Source organism: Anomaloglossus baeobatrachus, chromosome 8 (genome assembly GCF_048569485.1).
Source record: "Anomaloglossus baeobatrachus isolate aAnoBae1 chromosome 8, aAnoBae1.hap1, whole genome shotgun sequence".
Classification (NCBI taxonomy): Eukaryota; Metazoa; Chordata; class Amphibia; order Anura; family Aromobatidae; genus Anomaloglossus; species Anomaloglossus baeobatrachus.
In genome coordinates this window covers 206,862,818-206,890,579 of record NC_134360.1, presented here as the reverse complement: position 1 = coordinate 206,890,579, position 27,762 = coordinate 206,862,818, and the positions used below count along the sequence as shown (strand labels likewise).

Here is a 27,762-nt window from a genome sequence, read left to right as displayed (position 1 = left end):
AATTGCCTTATTCTGTCTGTCTGTCTGTCTGTCTATCTGTCTGTCTATCTGTCTGTCTATCTGTCTGTCATGCTCCGAAATTGTGTCCTTACGGTGACACAAAGCTGATTGGCCGCTGGGCTCGCCATGGCCCCGCCCCCCCACACGGATTGGCCTCTCGCCCCGGCTCTCTGCAGGCCCCGCCCCCCTCACGCAATGCACGCTCGCTCTGGCCCAACTGACACGGAGCTCCGATTCCCAGGTGAGTACACACACACACATCAGACCACACTCACTCTCACACACACCTCACACATCACATCCACACACTCACTCTCACACTCACTCTCACACACACCTCACACATCACATCCACACACTCACTCTCACACTCACTCTCACACACACCTCACACATCACAACATGCTGGGATATCGCTTGCTTCTACACCGGCTCCGTCAGGATCCCGGCAGCGCCAGACATAACCTTGCGATGCTGGGATCTTGACGGAGGCCGTGAAAGCTGGTAACCATTATACACATCGGGTAACTAAGGTCCCTTAGTTACCCGATGTGTATCATAGTTACCAGTGTACACCGGCTCACACTCACTCTCACACACACCTCACACACACATCACATCGCATCCACACATCAAGGTCCTGCAGCTGCGGAACATACACACACATAACAGCACACACACACACAAATCAGATCACACTCACACACACCTCACACATCACATCGCATCCAAATACTCACAACATCCTGGGATATCGCTTGCTTCTCGGCGGCGATACTGTGCTGTTGTGAGCCTCCAGGACCTGCCGGGGGATCACATGGCCAGAAGCATGTGATATCCCCGGATGTTGTGAGTATCAGCGCGTATGTGCAATATCGTCAGTGTGTGTGTCTTTGTGTGTGAGTGGATGCGATCGGGTGTGTGTGAGTGGATGCGATCGGGTGTGTGTGAGTGGATGCGATCGGGTGTGTGTGAGTGGATGCGATCGGGTGGGTGTGTGTGAGTGTATGCGATCGGATCTGTGAGTGTCGGCAGAGGAGCACGGCGTGCTGGAGGAGGCTGAGAGGAGAGAGGCTGAACCTGGGGAAGGCTGGGATGGGGAGGCTGATGCTGGAGACGGAGAGGCTGATGCTGGCGCAGCATGGCGGATGGAGCACGTTTGGGAGTGCGCAGCATGGCGGATGGAGCACGTTTGGGAGTGCGCAGCATGGCGGATGGAGCACGTTTGGGAGTGCGCAGCATGGCGGATGGAGCACGTTTGGGAGTGCGCAGCATGGCGGATGGAGCACGTTTGGGAGTGCGCAGCATGGGGGATGGAGCACGATGGGGAGTGCAGAGTATGGCGGATGGAGCACGTTTGGGAGTGCGCAGCATGGGGGATGCAGCACGATGGGGAGTGCAGAGTATGGCGGATGGAGCACGTTTGGGAGTGCGCAGCATGGAGGATGCAGCACGATGGGGAGTGCGGAGTATGGCGGATGGAACACGTTTGGGAGTGCGCAGCATGGCGGATGGACCACGTTTGGGAGTGCGAAGCATGGCGGATGGAGCACATTTGGGAGTGCGCAGCATGGGAGATGGAGCACGATGGGGAGTGTGCAGCATGGCGGATGGAGCACGTTTGGGAGTGCGCAGCATGGGGGATGGAGCACGATGGGGAGTGCGCAGCATGGCGGATGGAGCACGTTTGGGAGTGCGCAGCATGGCGGATGGAGCACGTTTGGGAGTGCGCAGCATGGCGAATGGAGCACGTTTGGGAGTGCGCAGGATGGGAGATGGAGCACGATGGGGGGTGCGCAGCATAGGGGATGGAGCACGTTTGGGAGTGCGCAGCATGGCGGATGGAGCACGTTTGGGAGTGCGCAGCATGGGGGATGGAGCACGTTTGGGAGTGCGCAGCATGGCGGATGGAGCACGTTTGGGAGTGCGCAGCATGGGAGATGGAGCACGATGGGGAGTGCGCAGCATGGCGGATGGAGCACGTTTGGGAGTGCGCAGCATGGGGGATGGAGCACGATGGGGAGTGCGCAGCATGGCGGATGGAGCACGTTTGGGAGTGCGCAGCATGGGGGATGGAGCACGTTTGGGAGTGCGCAGCATGGCGGATGGAGCACGTTTGGGAGTGCGCAGCATGGGAGATGGAGCACGATGGGGAGTGCGCAGCATGGCGGATGGAGCACGTTTGGGAGTGCGCAGGATGGGAGATGGAGCACGATGGGGGGTGCGCAGCATACGGGATGGAGCACGATGGGGAGTGCGCTGCATGGGGGATGGAGCACGATGGGAAGTGCACACCTCCCCCCAACACACACACATACGCGCGCGCGCGCACTGCACAACACACCACACCACACACACACACTGGGAACCACAAACAACTGCCCTACACAGACACCCACACACACAGACAACGCTGCACACACAAATATACGCACATACCGCACAACACGCACATTGCACAAAACATACATCCCCCCAAAACACACCACACACACACAAACTGCGCAACACACACACAACGCTACAGACACACAGCGCTCCACAAACAACGCAACACACAAACAACACCGCTCTCACCCCCCATCACACCCAGACAACATCCAGAACATGTACAGCGCCCTACACAAACACTTGGTAACTACACACAACAACATCTATATATATATATATATATAACAAAAATCATACATGAACTACACAATACGTAAATTCTAGAATACCCGATGCGTAGAATCGGGCCACCTTCTAGTATATATATATATATATATAATGTGTACATGCACTTTTAGCATTTTATATATTCTTTCTAGTGGCGGAACTAGAGTTCGTTGGACAACAATGCAAAATTTGACCTGCTGCCCCCTCCAAATGTTGGTTAGATGTATGGGCCCTTGTAGCTTTCTAAATCCTATAAAGACATGAGTTGCCCTCCCCCCCATTATGCAGTAATGTCCCCCATCCTGTTGTAATGTACGCCTTCCTGGGCTCCTTCCTGGTAAATATGTCCCCCATCCTGGTAAATATATCCCCTATCCTGGTATATATGTCCCCCATCCTGGTAAATATGCCCCCATCCTGGTATATATGACCCCCATCCTGGTATATATGCTCCCCATCCTAGTATATATGCCCCCCATCCTGGTATATATGCCCCCCATCCTGGTATATATGCCCCCATCCTGGTATATATACCCAACATCTTGGTATATATATATCCCCCATCCTGGTAAATATATCCCCCATCCTGAGCTCATCTTGGTAAATATTTCCCAATCCTGGTGGATATGTCCCCATTCTGGTAAATATGTCCCCATCCTGTGCCTCTCCTGGTATATATGTCCCCATCCTGGGCTCCATCCTGGTATATATGGTCCTATCCTGGGCTGCTCCTGGTATATATGGCCCCATCCTGGTGAATATGTCCCCTTCCTGGTATATATGTGCCCATCCTGGGCTCCTTCCTGGTATATATGTCTCTGTTTTGTCTCTAATGCAAGAAAAAAAACCAAACAAACAAACATTGTATTCACATTCACTGCCTCTCAAGTCACGCGTCGTCCTCCTCCGTCTCCAGCACACAGTGGCCGGCAGCTTACTCTATAACTTCTCCCCTCCATGTCCGCTTCTTTATCTGACTTACATTGGCAGTACACAACCTGACTTGGGACCTCATGGACTATACTATCTTATTTCTTCATGCATGCCGTTCATTAGTTGGCCCCGGGACCCTGGATGATAATTGGCATTTGGTCTGTGTGTGGATATATTGACTATTGTTTTGTTTGTTTTTTTTCCAGGGAGTGCACAGCTCTTCCCTTGTTATTTCGGTGGATTTTGGTATATTATACCTCTCCATCATCTGACATTTTTTTCTGGGGCTGATTTACATGTCACATAGTTTTGGGATGATCTTTACTTATGGCACAGACTGCTGCAATATTGAGGATACATTGTGTGTTTCAAAAACATTTTAAATGGTTTTATGTGTGTTTTGTATTAATAGAATATTCATTTTACCAGTGGTGCTGTGCTCATATTCATGCTTAGTTCTTTCCTTACATGCGCAGCTACATGTATCTAGAAGTCCTAGCAGGATTTGTGTCTCCGCAGTGTTGTAGTTCCCTCACGTCTCTCCTGTGTGTTCCTGACCTGCTTCACCTCTCTGAGTTATCATCATGCTAATATAAGTGTATGATTCACCTCTGACATTTACATCAATATAGTTGGAGAGTGGTTTTATATTATCATTAGCTGGTTTCTCTCACAGCTCAGCTCTCCTGCTCTCCTCCACAATGGAGCTTGGCTTGTGATTACTAGACAGCGCAGAGCTGAGCTGTGTTTGTTTCTTGCTGCTGAGAGATTGGTGATGTGAAGCTCCAGATACTGCTCTATTGATGCATATGGCAGATGATCATTTTCTACCATATGCATCAACAGACCAGTGCTACAGAGCTGCTCATAGTAGCACAAACAACATGCAATCCTTTTTTTAAACTGGGCAGAAAGCATTGGATTCAAATCCCTTCTACACCACTGCCACTGATTCGGTGGTGCCATTGGTGTTAGCTGTGCTGCAGTAATGCAACATAGCTGGAGAAAAATACATGAACCGCACATCCAAAAATCATACTGTGATCTAATGCTGCTAGGCAAAAATTTATATACCTGAACATGAGGTTTTTGGTTTAACATTCTGATCAGACTGTATGAATCCCACTGCCACGATATGGTGAACCTCTGAGTGGGTCCCTAACTAATTTGAAGCCTTAAAGGTGCAGCGCTGCGTACCGACCACTGCTGCAGCGGTGCACCAGAAGAGCAGGTGACCTGGTGCCTCTCAACACCTATGCGGCAAGGCTGCGCCCCCAATACTCCTGTAGTAATGGTAAACCATTGAACAGAATCTGTACTTTTAGGGCAGCACGTGGATGGGCAGTCATTTTGGCATAGCAAAATTTAACATATTTGCGATCAGTTATTGTTGCATGAATTGTAATACTGATGTATTAGATACTTATATAAATTGTTTTCTCTTTTATCCATTTTTAGCTTGATGTCTGGGTTGGCTGCTCTTGACGCTAAGACATCCAGTCGCCTGGGTATACTCACCATTGCCTATTACTTGTGGACCACCTTTGTGGCGGTGATTGTGGGAATCATCATGGTATCGATCATCCACCCTGGTGGTGCTGCCCAAAAGGAGAACACAGAACACAGTGGGAAGCCGGTGATGAGCTCGGCGGACGCCCTCCTGGACCTGATTCGGTAATTGCATTGAGTTATGGTGTAACACTCGGCAGATCCATCAAATGGAAGAGTTTTAACAGAGGTTGTCCAAGGAGTATTTAGTACCAAGGAATAAGAAAGTGATGCAAATAGCTCTGTGACTCTGTCTTTCCTTATGCATGATACTATTCACTATATGAAAAAGAGGATGGGGACGTTGCCTGACTTTCGCCAGGCAGCCACCTAAGCTGCTTCAGGAGAAGCCACGCAATCTTGGTGTTTGCAGAGACCGTTTCTTAAGAAGTCTAAAGTCCCCCTGTGCAGACATCTGAACCGGCCACCCTTTTAAGGTGTAGGGTGACTGTTCAGAAAGAGTGGGCATGTTAAATTTTAATGCCTGATCCTTTGTTTTCCAAGAACATGTCTCCTCATCCTACAGAAAATACATGCATGATCAGCTGAAACTACTGTGCATGTGCATATGGGGGTCTGGAGAGAGAGCTGATGGCCTATAGTTGTTTAAAGTTGAAGGGTTATTCCCATCTCTAAGATCTTATCCCAATATGTAGCAGCTGTAATAATAAGAAATAGAAATGTAGTATAGTTCTTCTGATTAACTATGTCGCTTACCTCATGTGCAAGGCATTGCAGGATCTTAAGTATCTATGGTTACAGCCACACATGTAGTCACAGCTAGTAGTCATAACAATGGATACATAAGGTCCTGTAATGCCCTGCACATGAGGTAAAAAGCATAGGTAATCAGGAGAACTATACTACATTTCTAATTGGAGGTATTTGCTAATATTATTATTATACCTACTATATATTGGGATAGGATCTTGGAGGTGGGAATACCCCTTTAAGGAATGCCAAGATTCTAAAATGAATACTTACATTGGTTAACTATTTATTTTTGCTTTCATTTGGAATTTCCCTTTAATTCTGTTGGACTTTCCCTTTAATATTAACGTAGCAGCAGGAAATGTGATACAAATACTGTTAAATCCCCCACTGTTCCAGTACTGACACTCTGTTGGTCCCCACCAATACTTATTTCTTTTCTGCCGTACTCATGTGATCACTACACCGATCAACTGTCCTGAGCACTGATGCTAGCTTGTATGACACTTGACACCCAGGACCAATGTCTGCAGCAGGGACCCGCGGGGCCTTTATTCTGTAACATTGGGATAACATTTGAGTAACGTTTGATTTTTTTATTGTAAAATATTTCCTGCTTTTAGGTTTGTTTTAAAAGTTCTTGGACAATCTCCTTTAAAGGGAATTTGTCAGCAGGTTGTTGCCATGTAAGCCGAAGACAGCATGCTGCAAGGGTTAACAGAGAAATTAGGAATGCCTGTCTTGTCACAATCCAATCTGTTATTTATCTGCTATGTTTGTTTAAGCAGCAGGACCCTTATAATTGCTGGACTACATTGTCACGCGCACTGCAGTCCGCCATGTCACTCCTGACACCTCACTGTCAATGCTTAATCTTTATAGGGAGCCTGGTGTGGCTGAGGACAGCTCTCTCAGCTCTGCTACATGGCTAAATCTAAAAATTCTGATTCTCTAAGGCCGGTTTCACACATCCGGCTTTTTGCCGTTTTGCCGGATGCGGCGCTCTCCCGTACAGTTAATACAGTACAATGACAGCGCTGTAACTTCCGGGTCACATGCGCCGGTCACATGACAGCATGTGACCGGCGCTTGTTGTGCTGTCATTGTACTGTATTAACTGTACGGGAGAGCGCCGCATCCGGCAAAACGGCAAAAAGACGGATGTGTGAAACCGGCCTTAGAATGGCTGCAGCCAGTAATCTAAGTGATACATCGTTAGATTCAGGATCTCATGCTGCTCTCATCTCCACATCACTCCACCGAAACTGCCCTGACTAAAATCACAAATGACTTGCTTACTGCCAAAGCGAACAAGCACTTCTCTATACTCCTACTCCTAGACCTGTCCTCAGCCTTTGATACCGTTGACCACTCCCTCCTATTACAGACCCTCTCTTCCCTTGGTGTCAGAGATCTTGCCCTCTCTTGGATCTCTTCATACCTCTCAAATCGCACTTTTAGTGTCTCCCACTCCCACACAACCTCTTCATCCCACCATCTCTCTGTTGGCGTCCCTCAAGGCTCTGTCCTAGGACCCCTACTTTTCTCTATCTACACATTTGGCCTGGGACAACTCATAAAGTCCCATGGCTTCCAATACCACCTATATGCCGACGACACCCAGATCTACCTCTCTGGCCCAGATGCCACATCTCTGCTGTCCAAAATCCCGAAATGTCTATCTGCTATATCCTCCTTCTTCTCCTCTCGCTTCCTAAAGCTCAATGTGGCCAAAACTGAACTAATCATCTTTCCTCCGTCTCACCTACACTCTCCACCTGATCTATCTATTACAATAAATAACACCACGCTCTCGCCAGTACCCAAAGTTCGCTGCCTCGGAGTGACCTTTGACTCTGCCTTATCCTTCATACCACACATCCAATCCCTCACCACCTCTTGCCGTCTTCAACTCAAAAATATTTCCAGAATCCGCCCTTTCCTCAATTTGCAATCTACTAAAATGCTAGTGCATGCCCTCATAATCTCCCGCCTCGACTACTGTAACATCCTCCTCTGTGGCCTCCCTGCCAACACGCTTGCCCCTCTCCAGTCCATCCTTAACTCTGCTGCCCGACTTATCCACCTCTCTCCTCAATACCACCCCGCTTCTCCTCTCTGCATGTCCCTCCACTGGCTTCCAATCTTCCACCGTATCCAATTCAAACTTCTAACACTGACCTACAAAGCTGTGCATAATCTTTCCCCTCCGTACATCTCCGAACTACTCTCCCACTACACTCCAACACGTCACCTCCGGTCCTCCCAAGATCTCCTCCTCTCCTCCTCTCTCATTCGCTCCTCACACAACCGACTCCAAGACTTCTCCCGAGCATCCTCAGTCTCCTGGAACTCGCTGCCTAAACACGTCAGACTATCCCCTACCCTTGCAAACTTCAAATGGAACCTGAAAACGCACCTGTTCAGAAATGCCTACAATCTACAATGAACTCGCTGCCGCCCGACCACCGTGCGGAGCTGCCGCCCGACCACCGTGCGGAGCTGCCGCCTGACCACCGTGCGGAGCTGCCGCCCGACCACCGTGCGGAGCTGCCGCCCGACCACCGTGCGGAGCTGCCGCCCGACCACCGTGCGGAGCTGCCGCCCGACCACCGTGCGGAGCTGCCGCCCGACCACCGTGCGGAGCTGCCGCCCAACCACCGTGCGGAGCTGCCGCCTGACCTACACCCCACCTATTGTCTCCTCCCCATAATCCTATAGAATGTAAGCCCGCAAGGGTAGGGCCCTCTTCCCTCTGTACTAGTCTGTCTACTGTAACTTGTATACGTATTTTGTATGTAACCCCCCCTCTCATGTACAGCACCATGGAATTAATGGTGCTCTATAAATAAATAATAATAATAATAAATAATATGAGGTAGCAAAAACCTGCTGACAGATTCCCTTTAACACTTAATCAAACAGCAAGTTGACAGAAAAAAAGACACATTGCAAAGTGGGCTTTCTATGCTTTTCACATGTCATACTCCAGAAAAGACCCTTTTATTATTTATTTTGTCATTCATCGTGCTTCCAGCTGTTTGATATCCTTGATTTGTAAATTCTCCATGATGTCGTTATTTTTTTATTAATTTCCTTTCTATAAATGAAATCCTCAGTCTCGGTGAATTGATATAGCATGTACAGATGTGTATCATCCATGATAACAATCTCTGCCCTCATGTAGGGACAAATTGACCGTATAACAATGTGTGAGATTATCCTGGATCTGCTCCCAGTGTAATTTCACTACGTGAGACTGAGTTATAGGAATCAAAACACTTTAATCCCCTTCAAACCCGAACAACAATCTGCCAGATGATCACGGGGTCTTGTCTCTCCGGAGCAATCTGAAACTGACCTGAATGTTACTTATTACATCTGTACGCTCATCCACTGACAGAGCCACGCTACATGATGTTGGTGCCGATAAGTTATTGCATCTATTGTTTATAATTAGGACAATAGCATTAACCTTAAAGGAAATTTGTCACTGGCTTTTTGATGCTTCATCTGGCAGCAGAGACCATGATTCCAGCGATGTGTCCCTTAAATTACTGGGTGCAGCAGTTGTGATATAATCCCTGTTTTCTCTGCTGCAGATCTAGCAGAACTTGGAATGCTGAACTGTGTAGAACCCCGCCCACACCACTGATTGACAGCTTTGTGTGCACACGTTACATTTACATAAAGCGCAAATCAGTAGAAGGGGAGGAGATGGACTAAGAGGCACAAGAAACCTAGAGCTGTAGTGATAATCTCCTGCTAATAAAACACTGATTTTAATGAAACTACAGCACACAGCCTAGTAAGTGATACATTGCTGGAATCAGGCTCTCAGCCACTACACAATGCTATTCTCAGATTACATAGCAAAAACCAGCTGAGAAATTCCCTTTAAAGAGTTATTCCCAAGATAGTAAGTTGCAACACAGGATATCTTGTTGATTACAGGAGGTCTGACCTTTGGAGCCCTCAACAATCCTGAAAATGAGTCCTCTTCTTAGTGGAGCAGAGATGTACAGTACATGCTTGACCTCCTCCCCATTCACTGTATATGGGACTGCCAGACAAAGTAAAGATTCTGCAGTTTAGAGGTTTTTCCACTACTAGTGTGATCCCCTTTCTTTTATCCTAACTCTTCCCAACTAAAGGTACCGTCACACTAAGCAACATCGCTAGCAACATCGCTGCTGAGGCACAACTTGCTAGCGATATTGCTGTGTGTGACATCCAGCAACAACCTGGCCCCTGCTGTGAGGTCGCTGGTTGTTGCTGAATGTCCTGGACCATTTTTTAGTTGTTGCTCTCCCGCTGTGAAGCACACATCGCTGTGTGTGACAGCGACAGAGCAACAACTAAATGTGCAGTGAGCAGGGAGCCGGCTTCTGCGAACGCTGGTAACCAATGTAAATATCGGGTAACCAAGAAGCCCTTTCCTTGGTTACCCGATATTTACCTTCATTACCAGCGTCCGCCGCTCTCATACTGCCAGTGCCGGCTCCTTGCTCTCTGCACACGTAGCTGGAGTACACATCGGGTAATTAACCCAATGTGTACTCTGGCAAGGAGTGCAGGGAGCCAGCGCTAAGCGGTGTGTGCTGGTAACCAAGGTAAATATCGGGTTGGTTACCCGATATTTACCTTAGTTACCAAGCGCAGCATGCTTCCACGTGTAGCGACGCTCCAGCGATCCCTGCCAGGTCAGGTTGCTGGTGGGATCGCTGGAGCGTCGCTTAGTGTGACATCTCACCAGCGACCTCCTAGCAACTTACCAGCGATCCCTATCATGTTGTATCGTTGTTGGGATCGCTGGTAAGTTGTTTAGTGTGACTGGGCCTTAACACTGTCCTAATATACTTCTGGTATCTACTCTGCTCCTGTAAGCTTATCTTTAAGAGGCTCATGAATATCTTTATTGTGGTTGTAGCTTTGATCCTTCCAGCTGCAGATCGGAATTGGACCAACTGAGCATGACACGTCACTGGTGGGGGCTGAGAGGAGAGTGAAGAGTGATTTGGGCATTTGTGCCCAGACTGCTATCACTCACAGAGAGGCAGCCCCGTCCCTACCAGTGTTTTGTGCAACAACTCCTTTTTGGGGTACATTTCATGACCTCCCTATGGATTTGCAGGCCACAATTCACGCAGTATCAAGCTATCTTCCTGTTCAACCTGGGTCTGCCCTGGCCCCACAAGAGATTGTACAACCTGGTCCATTAGTGTCTCATTGAAACACCCCACCAGCTGCTCCAGATCGAGCCGCACCAGGAGTCCCAACAGCTCCTCCATTTTATGTGGCTTCAGGTACAACACCTCAGAAGTACTCGAGTGAAGGTATTGCAACCGTCTGTCACTCAATGACCTTGGTCAGTACACAATCCCCCTTTGTGAGGTTACCTTTCAGGAGCTTCGAGACATGCTCCATACACTGAAATCTAAAATGAATCTCCGGCACTCCAATGGAAGAATAAGAACAAAGTCTGGGTTTCTTTGGTGTTTTTTATTGTGAAAAAAAGAAAGAAGTCTGTCTCAACGTTTCGGTCACAATGGGACCTTTATCGAGAGTATTATCAGACTATGTAAAAAAAGAAGAAGAAACATAAATGTTACAAAAGGAAAATATTACATGAACAAATCAGAATATATATCAGGAGGCAATTGCTCCGATTCATACATAAAGTGTACACTGTAAAATACATGACATATAATTCAGTGTATGGATGAAAATTCACATACAGAGGTATTAACATGTATATACCCAGAAACACAATGACAATAATCCAAAAGACCATTGAATACAATGAGGAAATAAAGCATATGTACATATGAAGAGATGACGGAATTGAGAAAAGCAATTTACACATACCTATGAGACAAAGGAATTGATGTATGAAAAGCACCAAGAAAGAGCGATGTGGGTCATCACTTAAAATGGGGAGAGGAGGGTTGGTACGTGTGAGCACTGGGTGAAAAAGACAAGATGTCCATTAAGAGATCACGCAGTAAATATAACACGTAATAAACTATCAAGTGTGTGTCTGACCATATAGCGAGATATCAAAGTCAGCCGGTCGGTGTTGCCAGAGGGATCATATAGTGGTATTCTGCAAAGGTAGGGGGCCGCAAATCAAGACTGGATATATGTTAGTAAAAACAGAGGAAAGGAGAGAGTAAGAAATGAGGGGGGGGGAAAGGGGGGGGGGTAGGAAAGGGAAAGGAATGTCATTGGAGAATGGGGCTCTTTAAAATAGTACCTGCCGGGTAGGGGTGAAGGGCTCAGTGACTACTGCACAGATAGAACACCTATCTCCTCCAAGAGGGGACAGCCTAATGAAAAAAGTGGAGAAAAACATCATTGTATGGTGAGGTAAGACCTGCATGAAAGATAGGGGACAGCGCTCACTACCTGTCAAAAGTAGTGGAGAGGTGTACAGTTGGTATTGGTATCAAGGTCCTAGATAGGATTGTGAAGCCCCACAGGTGTTGTGTCGGTGTCGGTGCGTTACCTTCAGGGACTCCACGTTGCTGGATCTCCGTCACTGGTAGGGAATCTTCGGTTTTGATCGTGACGCCACTCTCAGTATTTGCGGTCAGTGGGGACCGCCACTGCAGGTTAGAGGACGCCTGGGGCTGATGGTGGGTGCAGTCGGGTGTAGTAGCCTCCTGAGAGTGAGGCAAGCCCCAGGGCCCTTTGTAAAGCTGTAGTACCACAAGTCGCAGAATGACCACACACAGGCAGAGTGTCTTTCAGGGTTTTTACTCACTTCAGGTGGCAGGGTGAGTAACCCGGGCGTAACTGAGATGCACCAGGTGGGAACCAGGTATCCTTCCGGCTGACTGTATGAGGGTGACTACAAACTCGCCTTCCTTAGCCCTTGGTGGTTTGGGGTAACCCCGACTTTGAGTCCCTATGGGGGTCACCCAGGGAAGATGCTCCAAGCCTCTCTCCCCTTGTTGTTTTGCCGTGTGCTTGTTCCCCGGGCCAGGCCACTCCAGCCTCTTGCCTCCTGTGACCTATGGGCCCTACTTGCGGTTACGTGGCTGCGGCTTTTGGTTGTTGTGGTGTGGGCTGTAAGAGCCCCACACCGGCAGGTTTAGCAGGGAAAGGTGAATCTATCCTCGCTTCGGGATCTGCCGCCCGGTTGGGCCTGGTGCTCTCTAGAAGTCTCCGTACTTCCCACTCCGTGCACTCTCTAGCTGAAGCTGGCTTTCAGGCAGCACTCCTAGTTGACCGTTCTCCCCCGTCTGTAGCCACTGCGCGGGCGCTGTTAGACAGCATCAGCCCCACAGGTCTGCTCCTCACTGAGCCCTCTGGAGTTCTGCCCTAACTGACTCACTGCTCCTCCTCTCCTGTTCTTGCCTACGCCACCTAGCAACCAGACTCTCCACCACACCCCTTGAGAGGAGATGGAGGCTTTTTGACCCCCTGCCACTATTCCAGTGGAGGTATAGGCTTTGCCCCCTCCTGGGATCCCCAGGGGTCCTCTCAAAGGTACATGTGTGAGACCTGATCACTATGCGCCTGTGTTCCACACCCCTGTCAGCCATCTGGATTACCTGTATTGTACTGTCCCCAGCATGGGTGCAGTACTCAGTGGTGCCTGACCAGGTCAGGGGCGCCACATTCCCCCTTAGTTATCACCAGCACGTCCTCGGGCTGCAAGACAACATTTTAAAATGCATAAAACATTAAAACATGTAAAACATTTTTAAAACCACCAGGTATCAGACATCACCACCCTCCACCCACAAGTCCGTTAACCCACCCAAAACCCTCTCAGGAGGCAGGTCACCGGTCCTGTTGGTAACCAGGTCTGGGCCATCCGTTTCCCCAGACCTTTCCTCCAATCTTCCTCTCCCGTTGGCCGCGACTTCAGCCACTTCTGGCAGGATGTAGAGGCGGCTTTCATGGGCTGGTGGTTTCAGGGTATACCTGGCCTGGTGGATCCGCGCCGTCAGCCTCTTCTGGCAGGATGTAGAGGCGGCCTCCACAGTTGGTGCTGACCAGGTACCCTCTTTGTGGTGGTGAGCCAAGGCCCCATAAACAGGCGTGCTCTCTGGTCGCAGGTGAGCCAAGGCCCTTTTCTACGGACGGGCCCCCCTGGTTGCAGACGAGCCAAGCCCCTAAACAGGCTGGCCCTGGTGGTGGTGCCACTGGTGTAACTATTTACACTGCGAGAGTTTGTGGCTATAGCAAGTTCATAGCCTTAAAGTTTATTTCTCACAATAGTTTTTGTGGGCGCATTTCTTAAACGTTGCAAACAAAACTTGTCAAAACAGTAACTTCTCTTCTTACTTTTCTTTTACTCTACTCCTCTTTTTCAACAGGGCGTGGGCATGTAGGGCACCGGCACCTGTGACTTTCTTGCTCTCTTTCGTCGTCTGTGGTTGTTTCATCTGTAGGTTCTTTGTCTTTCCTTTCTTGGTCTGCATCTGATTCCTTTTCTGTATCTGTTTCTTTATCTCTGTCTTTTCTTTCTTGTCTTTCTTGTCTTTCTTGTCTTTCTTGTCTTTCTTGTCTTTCTTGTCTTTCTTGTCTTTCTTGTCTTTCTTGTCTGGGACATGGTGCTACATCAAGCGCATACAATCCTCTTTCGCCTTCATGCATGGTGAACTGTACTAAGTCTCCCATCTTTAGATTTCTGCCAGGGTGTCCTCTAGGCAGATGAGCGCTTACATCTCTCCTGTTAACAAATATCCCTTCTTTTATTCCTGGTGCCACAATGAAGCCATAACCACTTCTCAGATTAAAGTCTTCCACTATGCCATAACACAGGGGTCCTCTGGCCTGGGCTTTGGACTCTCTCAACAAACGCTTCTCCTTTAGGTCTCTGGCGGTGACTGCTCTCTGTTCAGGAGACTGTGGTGCTGGAGCAAACTGTGTTCTTCTGCGCCGTGTCTTGCGGGCTGGATCCATGCCTGTGGGCTCCCAGGTGAGGCTCTTAGGCAGCTCTTCTTCTGCAGAGGGGGTCAGGTCCTCCTCGTCCCAGCGGGAATAGGGCAGCATCTCCGGGTCCGAGTATATATCTACTGCTGGTGGCACTGGAGTCGGAGTCAGTCCTTCTGCTTCCTGGCCTCCTCTCCCCCTTAGTTCTTCTTGGCACTCCGGCTGTGGCAGTGCTGGGGATGGATGCTCTTCAGCCGGCCCAGGTGGGGGACTCTTTGGTGTAGCTGCTGCAGGAGTTATCAGGAGACTCTTTGGGGTATGCGGAGGGGGTATGTACTGGCTCACCAACCATTGTGGAAATTTGGCCTCCAGGTCAGCCCTCATCTGCCAATATGCAGGGTCTTCACCCACCGTGGGCTGCCCATCAGGAACCTCTGTGGACCGGGGAGCGGTGTCTGCTCTGGCCTTACAGGCCAGGGTAAATGCTGAGGTAGCCTTTTCTTGGCGGGCCGCGCCCGGCATGGCGGCGGCCTGGTCTTGGCGGGCCGCGCCCTGTATGGCGGCGGCCTGGTCTTGGCGGGCCGCGCCCTGTATGGCGGCGGCCTGGTCTTGGCGGGCCGCGCCCGGCATGGCGGCGGCCTGGTCTTGGCGGGCCGCGCCCTGTATGGCGGCGGCCTGGTCTTGGCGGGCCGCGCCCGGCATGGCGGCGGCCTGGTCTTGGCGGGCCGCGCCCGGCATGGCGGCGGCCTGGTCTTGGCGGGCCGCGCCCGGCATGGCGGCGGCCTGGTCTTGGCGGGCCGCGCCCGGCATGGCGGCGGCCTGGTCTTGGCGGGCCGAGCAGGGCATCGCTGCGGCGGCCTGGTCTGTGCGGGCCGGGCAGGGCATCGCTGCGGCGGCCTGGTCTTGGCGGGCCGGGCAGGGCATCGCTGCGGCGACCGGGTCTTGGTGGGCCGAGCAGGGCATCGCTGCGGCCGCTGGGGCTTGGAGGGCCGCACCTGGCGTGGCTGCGGCCTGCTTCAGCGTCGCCGCACCGGACGCCTCTTCAGGGGCCGCGGACGTGGCGGCAGGGGTCGGGGCACTTGCGCTGGCCGGGGCATCATTCGACTCACCCATTGTTGGTAGCACTGGGGTCTGCGTCGTCGCCGTCCTGCCTGACACTCGGCGCGCAGCTCTCCCTTCATAGGCCCGAACCGCCGCGGTCATCTCCTGCAGTTCCATCCGTTCCTCCCGAATCTGCTCCACGACCCGGGTCTCCAGCCGGTTGCAAAACTGGGCCAGCTCTCGGTACCACCAGGCAGCGGAGCCTGGTTCTGGGTTCCTGCGGTCAGACGCCATTTCTTCTGCGCCGTCTTCTGCACGGTCTCCCAGCAGTGGACTCTTCGCTGCCTCCTGTAACAAGCTGTCCAGTTTCTGCTCTGCCTCTTTCAGCAGCTCCTCTCCCAGCAGCAGGCTTGTGGCTCCCTTTCTGTTCCGCCGTTTCTCGACGCTTCCACTCTCATAGCTGGCAAGGTCAGAACTCTGCAGGGGATCTCTGGGTAGCCACACCTCTTCGTGGGCGGTAACTTCTCCCAGCGCGGGCTGCTGTTGTTTTTCAGCGCGCTTTTCATGGTGGCAATATGGCGGCGCTTCCAATTTTTCAAGCGGACCGCCCAGGCACATGGTCACCTGTCTCAACAGGTCTAGTCCTTATCCTGTTCGTGACGCCAGATGTGAAGCCCCGCAGGTGTCGTTGATGCAGTGTCGGTGCATTACCTTCAGGGACTCCACGGTTAGTCTGGATCTGGTCACAGGTAGGAAATCTTCGGTTTTTGATCGTGACGCCACTCTCAGTATTTGCGGTCAGAGGGGACCGCCACTGCAGGTTAGAGGACGCCTGGGGCTGATGGTGGGTGCAGTCGGGTGTAGTAGCCTCCTGAGAGTGAGGCAAGCCCCAGGGCCCTTTGTAAAGCTGTAGTACCACAAGTCGCAGAATGACCACACACAGGCAGAGTGTCTTTCAGGGTTTTTACTCACTTCAGGTGGCAGGGTGAGTAACCCGGGCGTAACTGAGATGCACCAGGTGGGAACCAGGTATCCTTCCGGCTGACTGTATGAGGGTGACTACAAACTCGCCTTCCTTAGCCCTTGGTGGTTTGGGGTAACCCCGACTTTGAGTCCCTATGGGGGTCACCCAGGGAAGATGCTCCAAGCCTCTCTCCCCTTGTTGTTTTGCCGTGTGCTTGTTCCCCGGGCCAGGCCACTCCAGCCTCTTGCCTCCTGTGACCTATGGGCCCTACTTGCGGTTACGTGGCTGCGGCTTTTGGTTGTTGTGGTGTGGGCTGTAAGAGCCCCACACCGGCAGGTTTAGCAGGGAAAGGTGAATCTATCCTCGCTTCGGGATCTGCCGCCCGGTTGGGCCTGGTGCTCTCTAGAAGTCTCCGTACTTCCCACTCCGTGCACTCTCTAGCTGAAGCTGGCTTTCAGGCAGCACTCCTAGTTGACCGTTCTCCCCCGTCTGTAGCCACTGCGCGGGCGCTGTTAGACAGCATCAGCCCCACAGGTCTGCTCCTCACTGAGCCCTCTGGAGTTCTGCCCTAACTGACTCACTGCTCCTCCTCTCCTGTTCTTGCCTACGCCACCTAGCAACCAGACTCTCCACCACACCCCTTGAGAGGAGATGGAGGCTTTTTGACCCCCTGCCACTATTCCAGTGGAGGTATAGGCTTTGCCCCCTCCTGGGATCCCCAGGGGTCCTCTCAAAGGTACATGTGTGAGACCTGATCACTATGCGCCTGTGTTCCACACCCCTGTCAGCCATCTGGATTACCTGTATTGTACTGTCCCCAGCATGGGTGCAGTACTCAGTGGTGCCTGACCAGGTCAGGGGCGCCACAGGATCAGTCTGGGGTTGGCAGGAATTACCCTGGTTGGCAATAACGGTCTCCTGTACTTGCTGTGGACTAATGACACCAGGTAGTGAAGGCTTATACTCTATAGGTGAAAGAGAGGAATCTCAATAGTAAGCAATGATGAGAGACATGCAGTGTATGGTGAGGTAAAACCTGCATGAAATATAGGGAACAGTACTCACTACCTGTCAAAAGTAGTGGAGAGGAATGAAGTTGGTGTTGGTATCAAGGTCCTAGATAGGATCAGTATGGAAGTGGCAGGAATTACCCTGGTGGCAGTAACGGTCTCCTGTACTTGCTGTGGACTTATAACACCAGGTAACGAACATTTATACTCTATAGGTGAAAGAGAAGAATCTCAATAGTAAGCAATGATGAGAGACATGCAGTGAGACATCAATATAGTACCTCAGAAAGGAGTAACTTGCGTAAGGACATGCCCTATGCTGTAGGCTATTCCCAAAGGGGCACTGAAAGAGACAACAGAGATATCAAGGTGTATGGATCAAAAACCACTGATCAACAGATAGAATAATTAATAAATTGTACCTTAGAAGTGAATCGGTCAGAAGACCCATAGGGAGCATAGGGGACCTATATTTGTAAAGACACAGAAAGGGGTTAAAGGGAGGGGGGAATCTCTAAAAATGAGCATGGTGTGTGAAGCGGTACAGACCTGCGTCCGGTAGGAGTTCTGGCTGGCTGCTACAGTGTCTTGTGAAACAATGCTGCCTTAAATGCTGGGAATAATGATCAGAGTAGCAGCATATGCTAGTAGAGTATAAATGTTCGTTACCTGGTGTTATAAGTCCACAGCAAGTACAGGAGACCGTTACTGCCACCAGGGTAATTCCTGCTACTTCCATACTGATCCTATCTAGGACCTTGATACCAACACCAACTTCATTCCACTCCACTACTTTTGACAGGTAGTGAGTACTGTTCCCTATATTTCATGCAGGTTTTACCTCACCATACACTGCATGTCTCTCATCATTGCTTACTATTGAGATTCCTCTCTTTCACCTATAGAGTATAAGCCTTCGCTACCTGGTGTCATTAGTCCACAGCAAGTACAGGAGACCGTTATTGCCAACCAGGGTAATTCCTGCCAACCCCAGACTGATCCTATCTAGGACCTTGATACCAATACCAACTGTACACCTCTCCACTACTTTTGACAGGTAGTGAGCGCTGTCCCCTATCTTTCATGCAGGTCTTACCTCACCATACAATGATGTTTTTCTCCACTTTTTTCATTAGGCTGTCCCCTCTTGGAGGAGATAGGTGTTCTATCTGTGCAGTAGTCACTGAGCCCTTCACCCCTACCCAGCAGGTACTATTTTAAAGAGCCCCATTCTCCAATGACATTCCTTTCCCTTTCCTACCCCCCCCCCTTTCCCCCCCCCTCATTTCTTACTCTCTCCTTTCCTCTGTTTTTACTAACATATATCCAGTCTTGATTTGCGGCCCCCTACCTTTGCAGAATACCACTATATGATCCCTCTGGCAACACCGACCGGCTGACTTTGATATCTCGCTATATGGTCACAGGTATCCACACACACTTGATAGTTTATTACGTGTTATATTTACTGTGTGATCTCTTAATGGACATCTTGTCTTTTTCACCCAGCGCTCACACGTACCAACCCTCCTCTCCCCATTTTAAGTGATGACCCACATCGCTCTTTCTTGGTGCTTTTCATACATCAATTCCTTTGTCTCATAGGTATGTGTAAATTGCTTTTCTCAATTCCGTCATCTCTTCATATGTACATATGCTTTATTTCCTCATTGTATTCAATGGTCTTTTGGATTATTGTCATTGTGTTTCTGGGTATATACATGTTAATACCTCTGTATGTGAATTTTCATCCATACACTGAATTATATATCATGTATTTTACAGTGTACACTTTATGTATGAATCGGAGCAATTGCCTCCTGATATATATTCTGATTTGTTCATGTAATATTTTCCTTTTGTAACATTTATGTTTCTTCTTTTTTTACATAGTCTGATAATACTCTCGATAAAGGTCCCATTGTGACCGAAACGTTGAGACAGACTTCTTTCTTTTTTTCACAATAAAAAACACCAAAGAAACCCAGACTTTGTTCTTATTCTTCCATTGGAGTGCCGGAGATTCATTTTGGATTTCAGCTGATTATTTTCTCCAGAGCACCCTATTATATTCAGTGAGCCAGGTCTATTCGATATAATGCTCCATACACTGACTTCTGTCAGCACTAACGTTTAGGCTTTGTGCGCACTAGAAATGTGAAGTTTCTCAAGAAATTTTCTCAAGAAAATCTTCTCAAGGAAATTTCTTGAGAAAAATCCGCAGTGTGCGCACAGCTATTTTTTTTTCTCATAGGATTTGCTGGGAAATGTCTGCACAAAGATTGCAGACATTTCTCAAGAAATTTCCACAGCAAATCCGCGGGTAAATCCGCAGGTAAAACGGCCTAGTGCGCACATAGCCTAAGGAAGACCAGGATCTGTGACCTGCTCCACTCACTGGATTCTGTCAGGCCAGACCCTCAGAAGGTCTTCTGCTTCCCAAACACAGAGCGATCATAGGCCCCACACACACCTGGCCTCCTTGCCAATGGGATGCTAGGAAGTCTGCAGCCGGCTCTAAACACACATGGTCTCCTCGATGGGTACCTCCAGGAAGAAAACTGCTTCCAAGCGCAGAGAGACCTTGTGACCAAACACTCTTATGTAATAATACACCAGACACACCATGGATGAAGGTATGGGAATAGCCAGAGCCGCCCAGCACTCTCACAATTCGTACACCTGGCCCTTGTTACATTAGCAAGACATGTGGAACTACAAGTCTCAGAGTAAACGTTCCAGGTTTATGTCGCAGAGGATCTTCGCCTCTGCAATACATAGCGGCCATTTACAATATAGCTGGCCACTACCTCACAATATGTACACAAGATTTTTCAGGCTGAAAAATCCTCATTATAAAAAGGTTTCTAAAAAAAAGTGCAGATGCAGGGAAGATGGAGAACATAATTTCTCCATCTTCTCCATTGTCTGTCTTGGCCTATACTATACTGCACTCGGATGACATCTGAGTGCAGTCCGTCATGTCACACGCACCTACTGACTTGAATGGGTGCGCACCCCTGATACATGCAGCAAGAAGATGCACCCCATATACTCAATCTGTGTAACACACACACACACACACAAAGTAAATTTTTGATTAAAAAAAAAAGCAACATGTCAATTCTTGGGATGTTTCTGCTAGAACAAAATATTCCAACTTTTGCTAATGAATCAATTAAAGCAAAAAATGATTAAAAAAACCCATTTACAAAAATCTTGTAGAACAAACCGAAACAATGCTAAAAAAAACTGGTGTTATGCACCAATTTTTTTACACGATTTTTCAGCCAAAATATTCCAAATAAAAAAGCTAAAATGACTTTTTTTTTCATTCTAGGAACATGTTTCCTTCAAATCTGGTGGAGGCAACTTTTAAGCAGGTCAGTCGCACTGTATATCAGCTGTTCAATTGTTTAAGGTTTCAGGAATTTTATTTCTTCTGCTCACATATTTATTTGTTTTACGTCTGTGTAATGTAACGTTTGTGTTGTATTCTTTGATGTAGCTATATACTTTATGTATGCTTAATGTATGAATGCCATAAGGGTATGACCGCACTTTGCGTTGTCCTACTTGCAGTTCAGAATGCACGTTTTGTCTTTAATTGATTTAGCCAAAGTTGCCTTTTCCAGACCTTTAGCGCTGAAAACGCATGCATATTTACCGCGTTTTAGATGCGTTTTCAGCGCTATATACATGCTTTTTCCCTTGCGTTTTGACAGATGCGTTTTGAACATCAAGACACTGCTAAATAAATAGTCAAACAGAATGAAAAAAGAGAAAAAAAGCAAAACATATAATTTTTGAATTTATAAAGAAAATAGTTATTTTTCATGAAATTATAGCGGTTTTATAATAATTATTGCTAAAATAGTAATATCATAATTTTCATTCGTTTAATTGTTGGACTATGTGTGTGTGTGTAAAGGGACATTTTATTCCATTATTTTAATGTCAGAAAGGCATGAGTTTTTGAAGTAAAAAAACGCATTGTTTCTGTAAAACGCTGGAATTTTGATGTTTGTTGCTTTTTGCTACTTCTCATTGACTTCAATGTTATCAAAACGCTGCAGAAATGGCAAAAATAACTGACATGCTGCTTCTTTGAACGCATGTTTTTCGCCACAAATTATGCAAATTTAACGCAGCGTTTTGAAACGCAAAGTGCGGATAGGAATTTATCATTTTCCATAGACTATCATGGAAAATCAAAACGCATGCGTTTTGGCATTAAAACGCTGCAGCTCAAAATGCTGCCGAAACGCAGGTGAAAACGCAAAGTGCGGTCATAGCCTAAGGGCATCTTTCAGGATACATAGTAGAGTAGTAGCCGTCAGTAATTAACCTGATTACAACTTTTCTTTCACATGTTGAAAAGTAGAAAGATCTTGCTTGGTTTTGCTATTAGCTTCCTTGGCTTTTATGTTGTTCTCTATCATTATTTCACATTATCTATATACTGATGGAACAATCATTATCTTCTTCATACTATTAGGCTGCATTTACACATCCGTGTCTAATTTAACATCTATGGCGTGTTCTCTGTGCTGCTTCTGCTTTGTTCTCATCCATTTTCTTTTCAACCAAGCAGCTAAATTGTTTGAACTTTTATTTGTCTATTGACTCTCAGCAATGGATCAGTTAAAGTCAACCTGTCAGGTGATTTCATAGTACAATACTAATATTATCATTAAATAGGGCTTAAACAGACCTTTCAGGATCAGTAAATTTTATTGTTCTACCTTATCCTGTTATATTGTTGTAAGCTCTGGGGAACTTTGTCTCTTGTATACTAGAGATGAGCGAGCCTTTGGAAGTTTGGTTCTGCAGGTACATCCGAATCTTAAAGTTTGGTTTGTGACCCCCAACTTGATCCGAACCTCAATGGAAGTCTGTAATTGAGCAGTTTGTGACTCTACCCACATGCTGGCAGCCATAAACAGAACACTTCTGGGGGAGGATGGTGGCTTTTCAACATTTTTTTTTTTTTTGTGTGTGCATACATTACATCTGATCATACTTATTTTACCCCCAGTGCAAGCCACTGCATGCGGCTCTCACAGGGCTGAGCATCACTCATACCAAAGCCTAGTGTTGCTCAGTTGAGTGGTTGCACTCATAACGCACTCAAAATTTGAATCCAAACTTTGTTTTTTTTGTCGTCTGTTTATGAACCCGAACCTCAAACCTCAGGTTAATTCATCTCTACTGCACACTAGTCAAATATATGTAAATACAATTTACATATTCACTGCTCCCCCCACCCACCTCCCACTGCATTCATTTTCACTGCTGAGAGGTGGAAGGGAGTATGGGTGGGGGCAGCAGTGCAAATTGAGTTCAGATTTATTATCACCGATGCCAGCACTGAGAGGTGGGAGGTGGGAGCAGGGCATATGCAGTTTGTATTTACATATGATTGACTAGTTACTACTGAAATTTACGGAGCTTACAACAAGATAACAGGAAGAGCAAAAGCTACAAAAGTTGCTGATCCAGGGAGGTCTCCTTAACCACTATTTAAACATAACATTAGTATTGTACTACAAAATCATCTGACAGATTCCCTTTAAAAAGGACAAAACCTGGAGGAAAACTAAAGTAAAAACAAGGCATTTGTGTTTTAATAGCTCCCCATAGAATTGAAGCCAGGTTTAGATGACTGTATGAAAAAGTCACCCAATGTTTCGTGCAGAAAAAAAATAGACAATTTTCACCCGAATTCCAATCTGTGTATCATCGTATGTTCGTTTTAATATACCGTACACAGATGTGTAGATTTTTTTATACAAAATTTTTTTTAAAAAAAATCAGTCTCCATCTCTTTGGGAACATAAAACATTTATTGTCTTATTTACATTACACGTTTCAAAATTTCCCCAATCTTCAGTTAAAAAAAACCCAATTTGCTTAATAAGACTGTGGCGCCCTGGACAAGCCAGGGGCCACAGATAACAACACACACCCCCACCCCCAGCAGTTCACAGCAGACATCCCCAAAGTGACCTGCTTTCTTTCTCGGGCTCAGACAGACACACTAGGTGGGTGGAGTCAGGAGATGGAGACGCCCACCCAGGAGTTTGGCTGACCTGAGGCAGGAAACAAGCCCAGTCAAGTTCAGGCAAAGTAAGAGAGAGGAGGTCTGCAGAGAGGCAGACATAGCCAGGGGCCTAGGTTGGAGCCTAGGGCCCTCGTACAGAAAGTCAGGCAGACGGTAGTGGCCATCTGCAGGGAGCCGGGAAGACAGTTGGTGGAACCGTAGGTAGCCGGGGCTGGGCGGTGGCCCACCAGTACTGAACCGGGGAGCCAGCTGGAAACCGGAACGCAGGAGGAGTGTGCACGGAGGTGAAAGAAAGGACTTACACCACCAAACTGGGTCAGGGGAGAAACAACAACCGCAGCCGTCTGTGGGACCCGTCCATCCAGCCGTGTGTTTTACTGAGAACTGTGTCATCATCATTTCCGGCTGAGTGAGTACCACCGTGCCGTGCGGCACCCGCGACCCTGCACCTCACCAGGCCCCGTAACCCGCCTGCTACCCATCCACCTACCTCACCGGGCCCCGGGACAACCAACCCCCTACCCACAGAGGGGAGAACTAACATCTAGCTGCTCCATACCATCACTCCCGGGATCCCCGTCCAGAGCAGCGGTGGTGTTCCAATCTCACCACAACCGTGGGTGGCATCACGGACAATCTCCCATACCAAATCCCCTTTTACTGTGGAGCCTGGGATCACAGACCGGGTCACGCCACCGTGATACCCACAGAAGTGACCCCGTGGCCCGGGTCTGAGTACCCCTGGTCCCCGGGCGACACAAGACCAATAAACATTTCATCTGTTTCTAAAGTGATAGGGTCACAACTTTATCTTCTACATTATTTGCTTGTTTATTGTTTGTACAATTAATCTATTCACTTGTGATCATATGATTTAAAGGGATTGTCCACTACTCAGACAACCTTTTCTCAATCCGTATGTTTTCCCTTATGTGTCTAATATATGTTTTCAAAATGTTGTGTTTGTTGCTTAGGGCAACAGTGTTCTACGCACGCGGGAAAACAAAATGTCGGAGTCTAATGCGATATTCACAGCAACTGAGAGCAGAGAAGGGATAAAATAATTATTTCAGCAGAGAAAGTCCGCAAAGGATATTCATGGTGATATGTCGCAGACATTGGGGGATCAATGCCCTTCATATTCCACAGTTAAGAACTGGGTTGTCAAATTTAAAACGGGCCACTTCAGCACCAATGATGAGGAACGTCCTGGACGAGCGAGAGTGGTTGTTGTTTCGGAGATCGTCAATGGTGTGCACAACCTCATACTGGAGAATCCACGAATGTCAACTAAAGCAATAGCAGACATCATGGGGATTTCCCTTGAACGTGTTTGTGTCATTATCCATGAACATGAGGAAACTATCTGCAAAGTGGGTCCCCAAATGTTTGACAACAGATCAGAGAAGCATGCGGGGGAAATCTTCCCAGTCCATTTGTCAGCGTTTCCAGACTGATAAGAACTTTCTAGATCAACTGGTCACTATTGATGAGACCTGGATTTATTTGTATGACCCTACAAACAAGGAGCAGTCAACAGAATGGAGGCACAGTGGTTCTCCTCATCCAAAGAAGTTCAGGGTGCAAAAATCAGCCATAAGGTGATGGTGCCTGTGTTCTGGGATAAGGAGGGCGTGCTGCTAGTGGACTACCTTTAAAAGGGTTCCAACATCAATGGAAGGTATTACATTGAACTTTTTGACCAATTGAAGGCAGCTCTGAAGGCCAAAAGGCGCAGCAAGCTGTCCAAAGGAATCTTCTTCCTCCAAGACAATGCCTCCGCTCACACTACACAAGCGACCACGGCAAAACTGGCAGAGCTGGGCTTCCAGCTGGTTGACCACCCACCTTATTCACCAGATCTAGTTCCCTCCGACTATCATCTGTTTCCAAACCTGAAGAAATACCTCAAGGGTTTTAAATTTCATACCATTTCTGGTGCCATGGCTGCTACGGATGTCTGGTTTGAGGCACAACCGAAATCCTTCTTTTTGCTAGGCTTACAGAACTTGGAATACCGATGTAAGAAGTGTGTTGTCATTAGTGGAGAGTATGTGGAATAAATGTAAAGGTTCATCATCCTATCTCATTTCTTTCTGGGTAAAGCCAAAGAGTTATCAGTAGCCCAGCCTCTCGTATCTGTAGGAAGTGAGCGCTGATGCTCTCTGATACCTCTTCATTAGTATGTTGATTTTTTTCATCCATATGTTATCCATACGACATCTGTTTTCATACATCCGCAGTTTAAAACATTTTCAAAGTCAAAGTGTTAATAATTGCAATGTCTCTGTAAAAATCGGATGCAATATGGATGATCAATATTCGATACGATTTCTTTTTTGTGCATCCATACACTTGAATAGGCAAGTATCATCAGAAATATGGATTAAACTAGTGCATACTGCGTTTTTTTAGACAGACTCTCAGTCCGTGTTGAAAAAAAAAAGTCATCTGAACAGTCATACTGAGTAACTTTTGCCCATATTCTGTCCATGTGTTATCCCATGTCAATAGGGACAGCGCACATGTGACGCCCTGGCCTATCAGGTCGTCACAGGGTATTGTGCAATCTGCCCTTCTGCACAGTATCCACCTCCTCCTTGGTCACGGGTCCCTGACCTTTGGTGTTGCCAAGAATAAGCTAATCAAAATCCTGGTAACACTCTGCACCACACCCACCAGACGCACCAGTGGACGGCCTGAGTGGAATAGGGTCGCCCACATGGGGGGTTGGTTAAGGGGAGGTCAGGAGTGTCAGGAGCAGTTCAGTGTAGTGTTGGAGGTGAAAGAGAGAGGAGGTCAGGAGCTGGGCTCTTTAGAACTACTAGGTGGCAGACGTTGGTCTGGGCCTGGTAGGAGCTGGACCCCGGTCAAGGAGGACAGCCGGCGGCCTTGTGCCATCACCGGGCAGGGGCCAGGGCACGACGGGGTATGTGGATCCTAGGTCAGGAATAGCTTCAGGCGTCCTGGCAATTTTTCCCGACGGGGACGGAGCCTTTAAGATCCGTTCTCCACCCGCTCCAAAATTGGGGTAGTAGCGGGGTAGGACTTTCCAAACATACGATCCAGAAAATCCCAACCGTGAACTCTGAGAGCAAGCTCATCCAGTTAGCCATACTGGTGAGCGGGACCCGATTAGTTTCACACTAAAGGGACCAACTAGAAGACAAGGTGACAAGGCAAACGTCACAGACTAACAGGCAACACCAACGGGCACGGGATCCAGGCGTGCTTCCTCCCAGTGGCAGCGATGTCAAGAACTTTGGTTTACCACAGTTGTCAATGTCAGCGTTATTGGACTGAGTGAGTACACAGGTGACCCTTACCGTCGCAATGGCACCTCCCCGTCACCCTCATCGAGTCCCGGGGCATCCCCCCTACTCGTGGAGGGGTTAAATACCTGGCTGCCCACACCATCGCCACCGGGTACTCCCAACCGCAGCGTGGTACTCCACCTTACCATACACCACGGGTGGCGTCACAAACTTTCCACATCATCCCCTGTAAATATCCCCCCTTTTTATCCGAGTGGCCGCGCGACCCCGACCCCTGGGTCCGGAGATCCCTCGAGCCACCGCAGATCCGGATCTGAGAAGCCCGGCTGCTGACGCGGGGGCGACACACACACATATAATACGCTGGTCCGAATGAGTCTGAGCCTGATCCACCAAACGGATGAGAACAGGATAAGCTAATGGAACCCATGGATCCTTTTTAAACTAATGCGTAAATGGATCAACGGAGCTCTATGGGTTTGTATGATGTCCATTTAACAAAAACTGACATCAGTAGGACATGTGAAACAGATGTGTGAATGTAGCCCTAAAGGAGAACTAAGTGTGGGTCTTCTAAACTGTCAAGAAGATATTATGCAGCTGTGGTTTCCAAACATGTCCATATCCACACAGGCAGTTTAGGTAGAAATGATTATTGTAGAAGAATCC

At 48.2% G+C, this 27,762-nt stretch overlaps 1 protein-coding gene across 3 annotated transcripts in view; it reads left to right on the top strand.

The window, feature by feature from the left end:
* The window catches only part of SLC1A7 (solute carrier family 1 member 7), a 149,598-nt gene that overhangs the window by 80,725 nt on the left and 41,111 nt on the right, over positions 1 to 27,762 (top strand). For all 3 annotated transcript variants that reach the window (XM_075320098.1, XM_075320100.1, XM_075320099.1), the window contains exons 3-4: positions 5,050 to 5,265; positions 21,095 to 21,137. In XM_075320098.1, the coding sequence (XP_075176213.1) occupies positions 5,050 to 5,265; positions 21,095 to 21,137 (259 nt within the window). The remainder of the gene's footprint in view (positions 1 to 5,049; positions 5,266 to 21,094; positions 21,138 to 27,762) is intronic.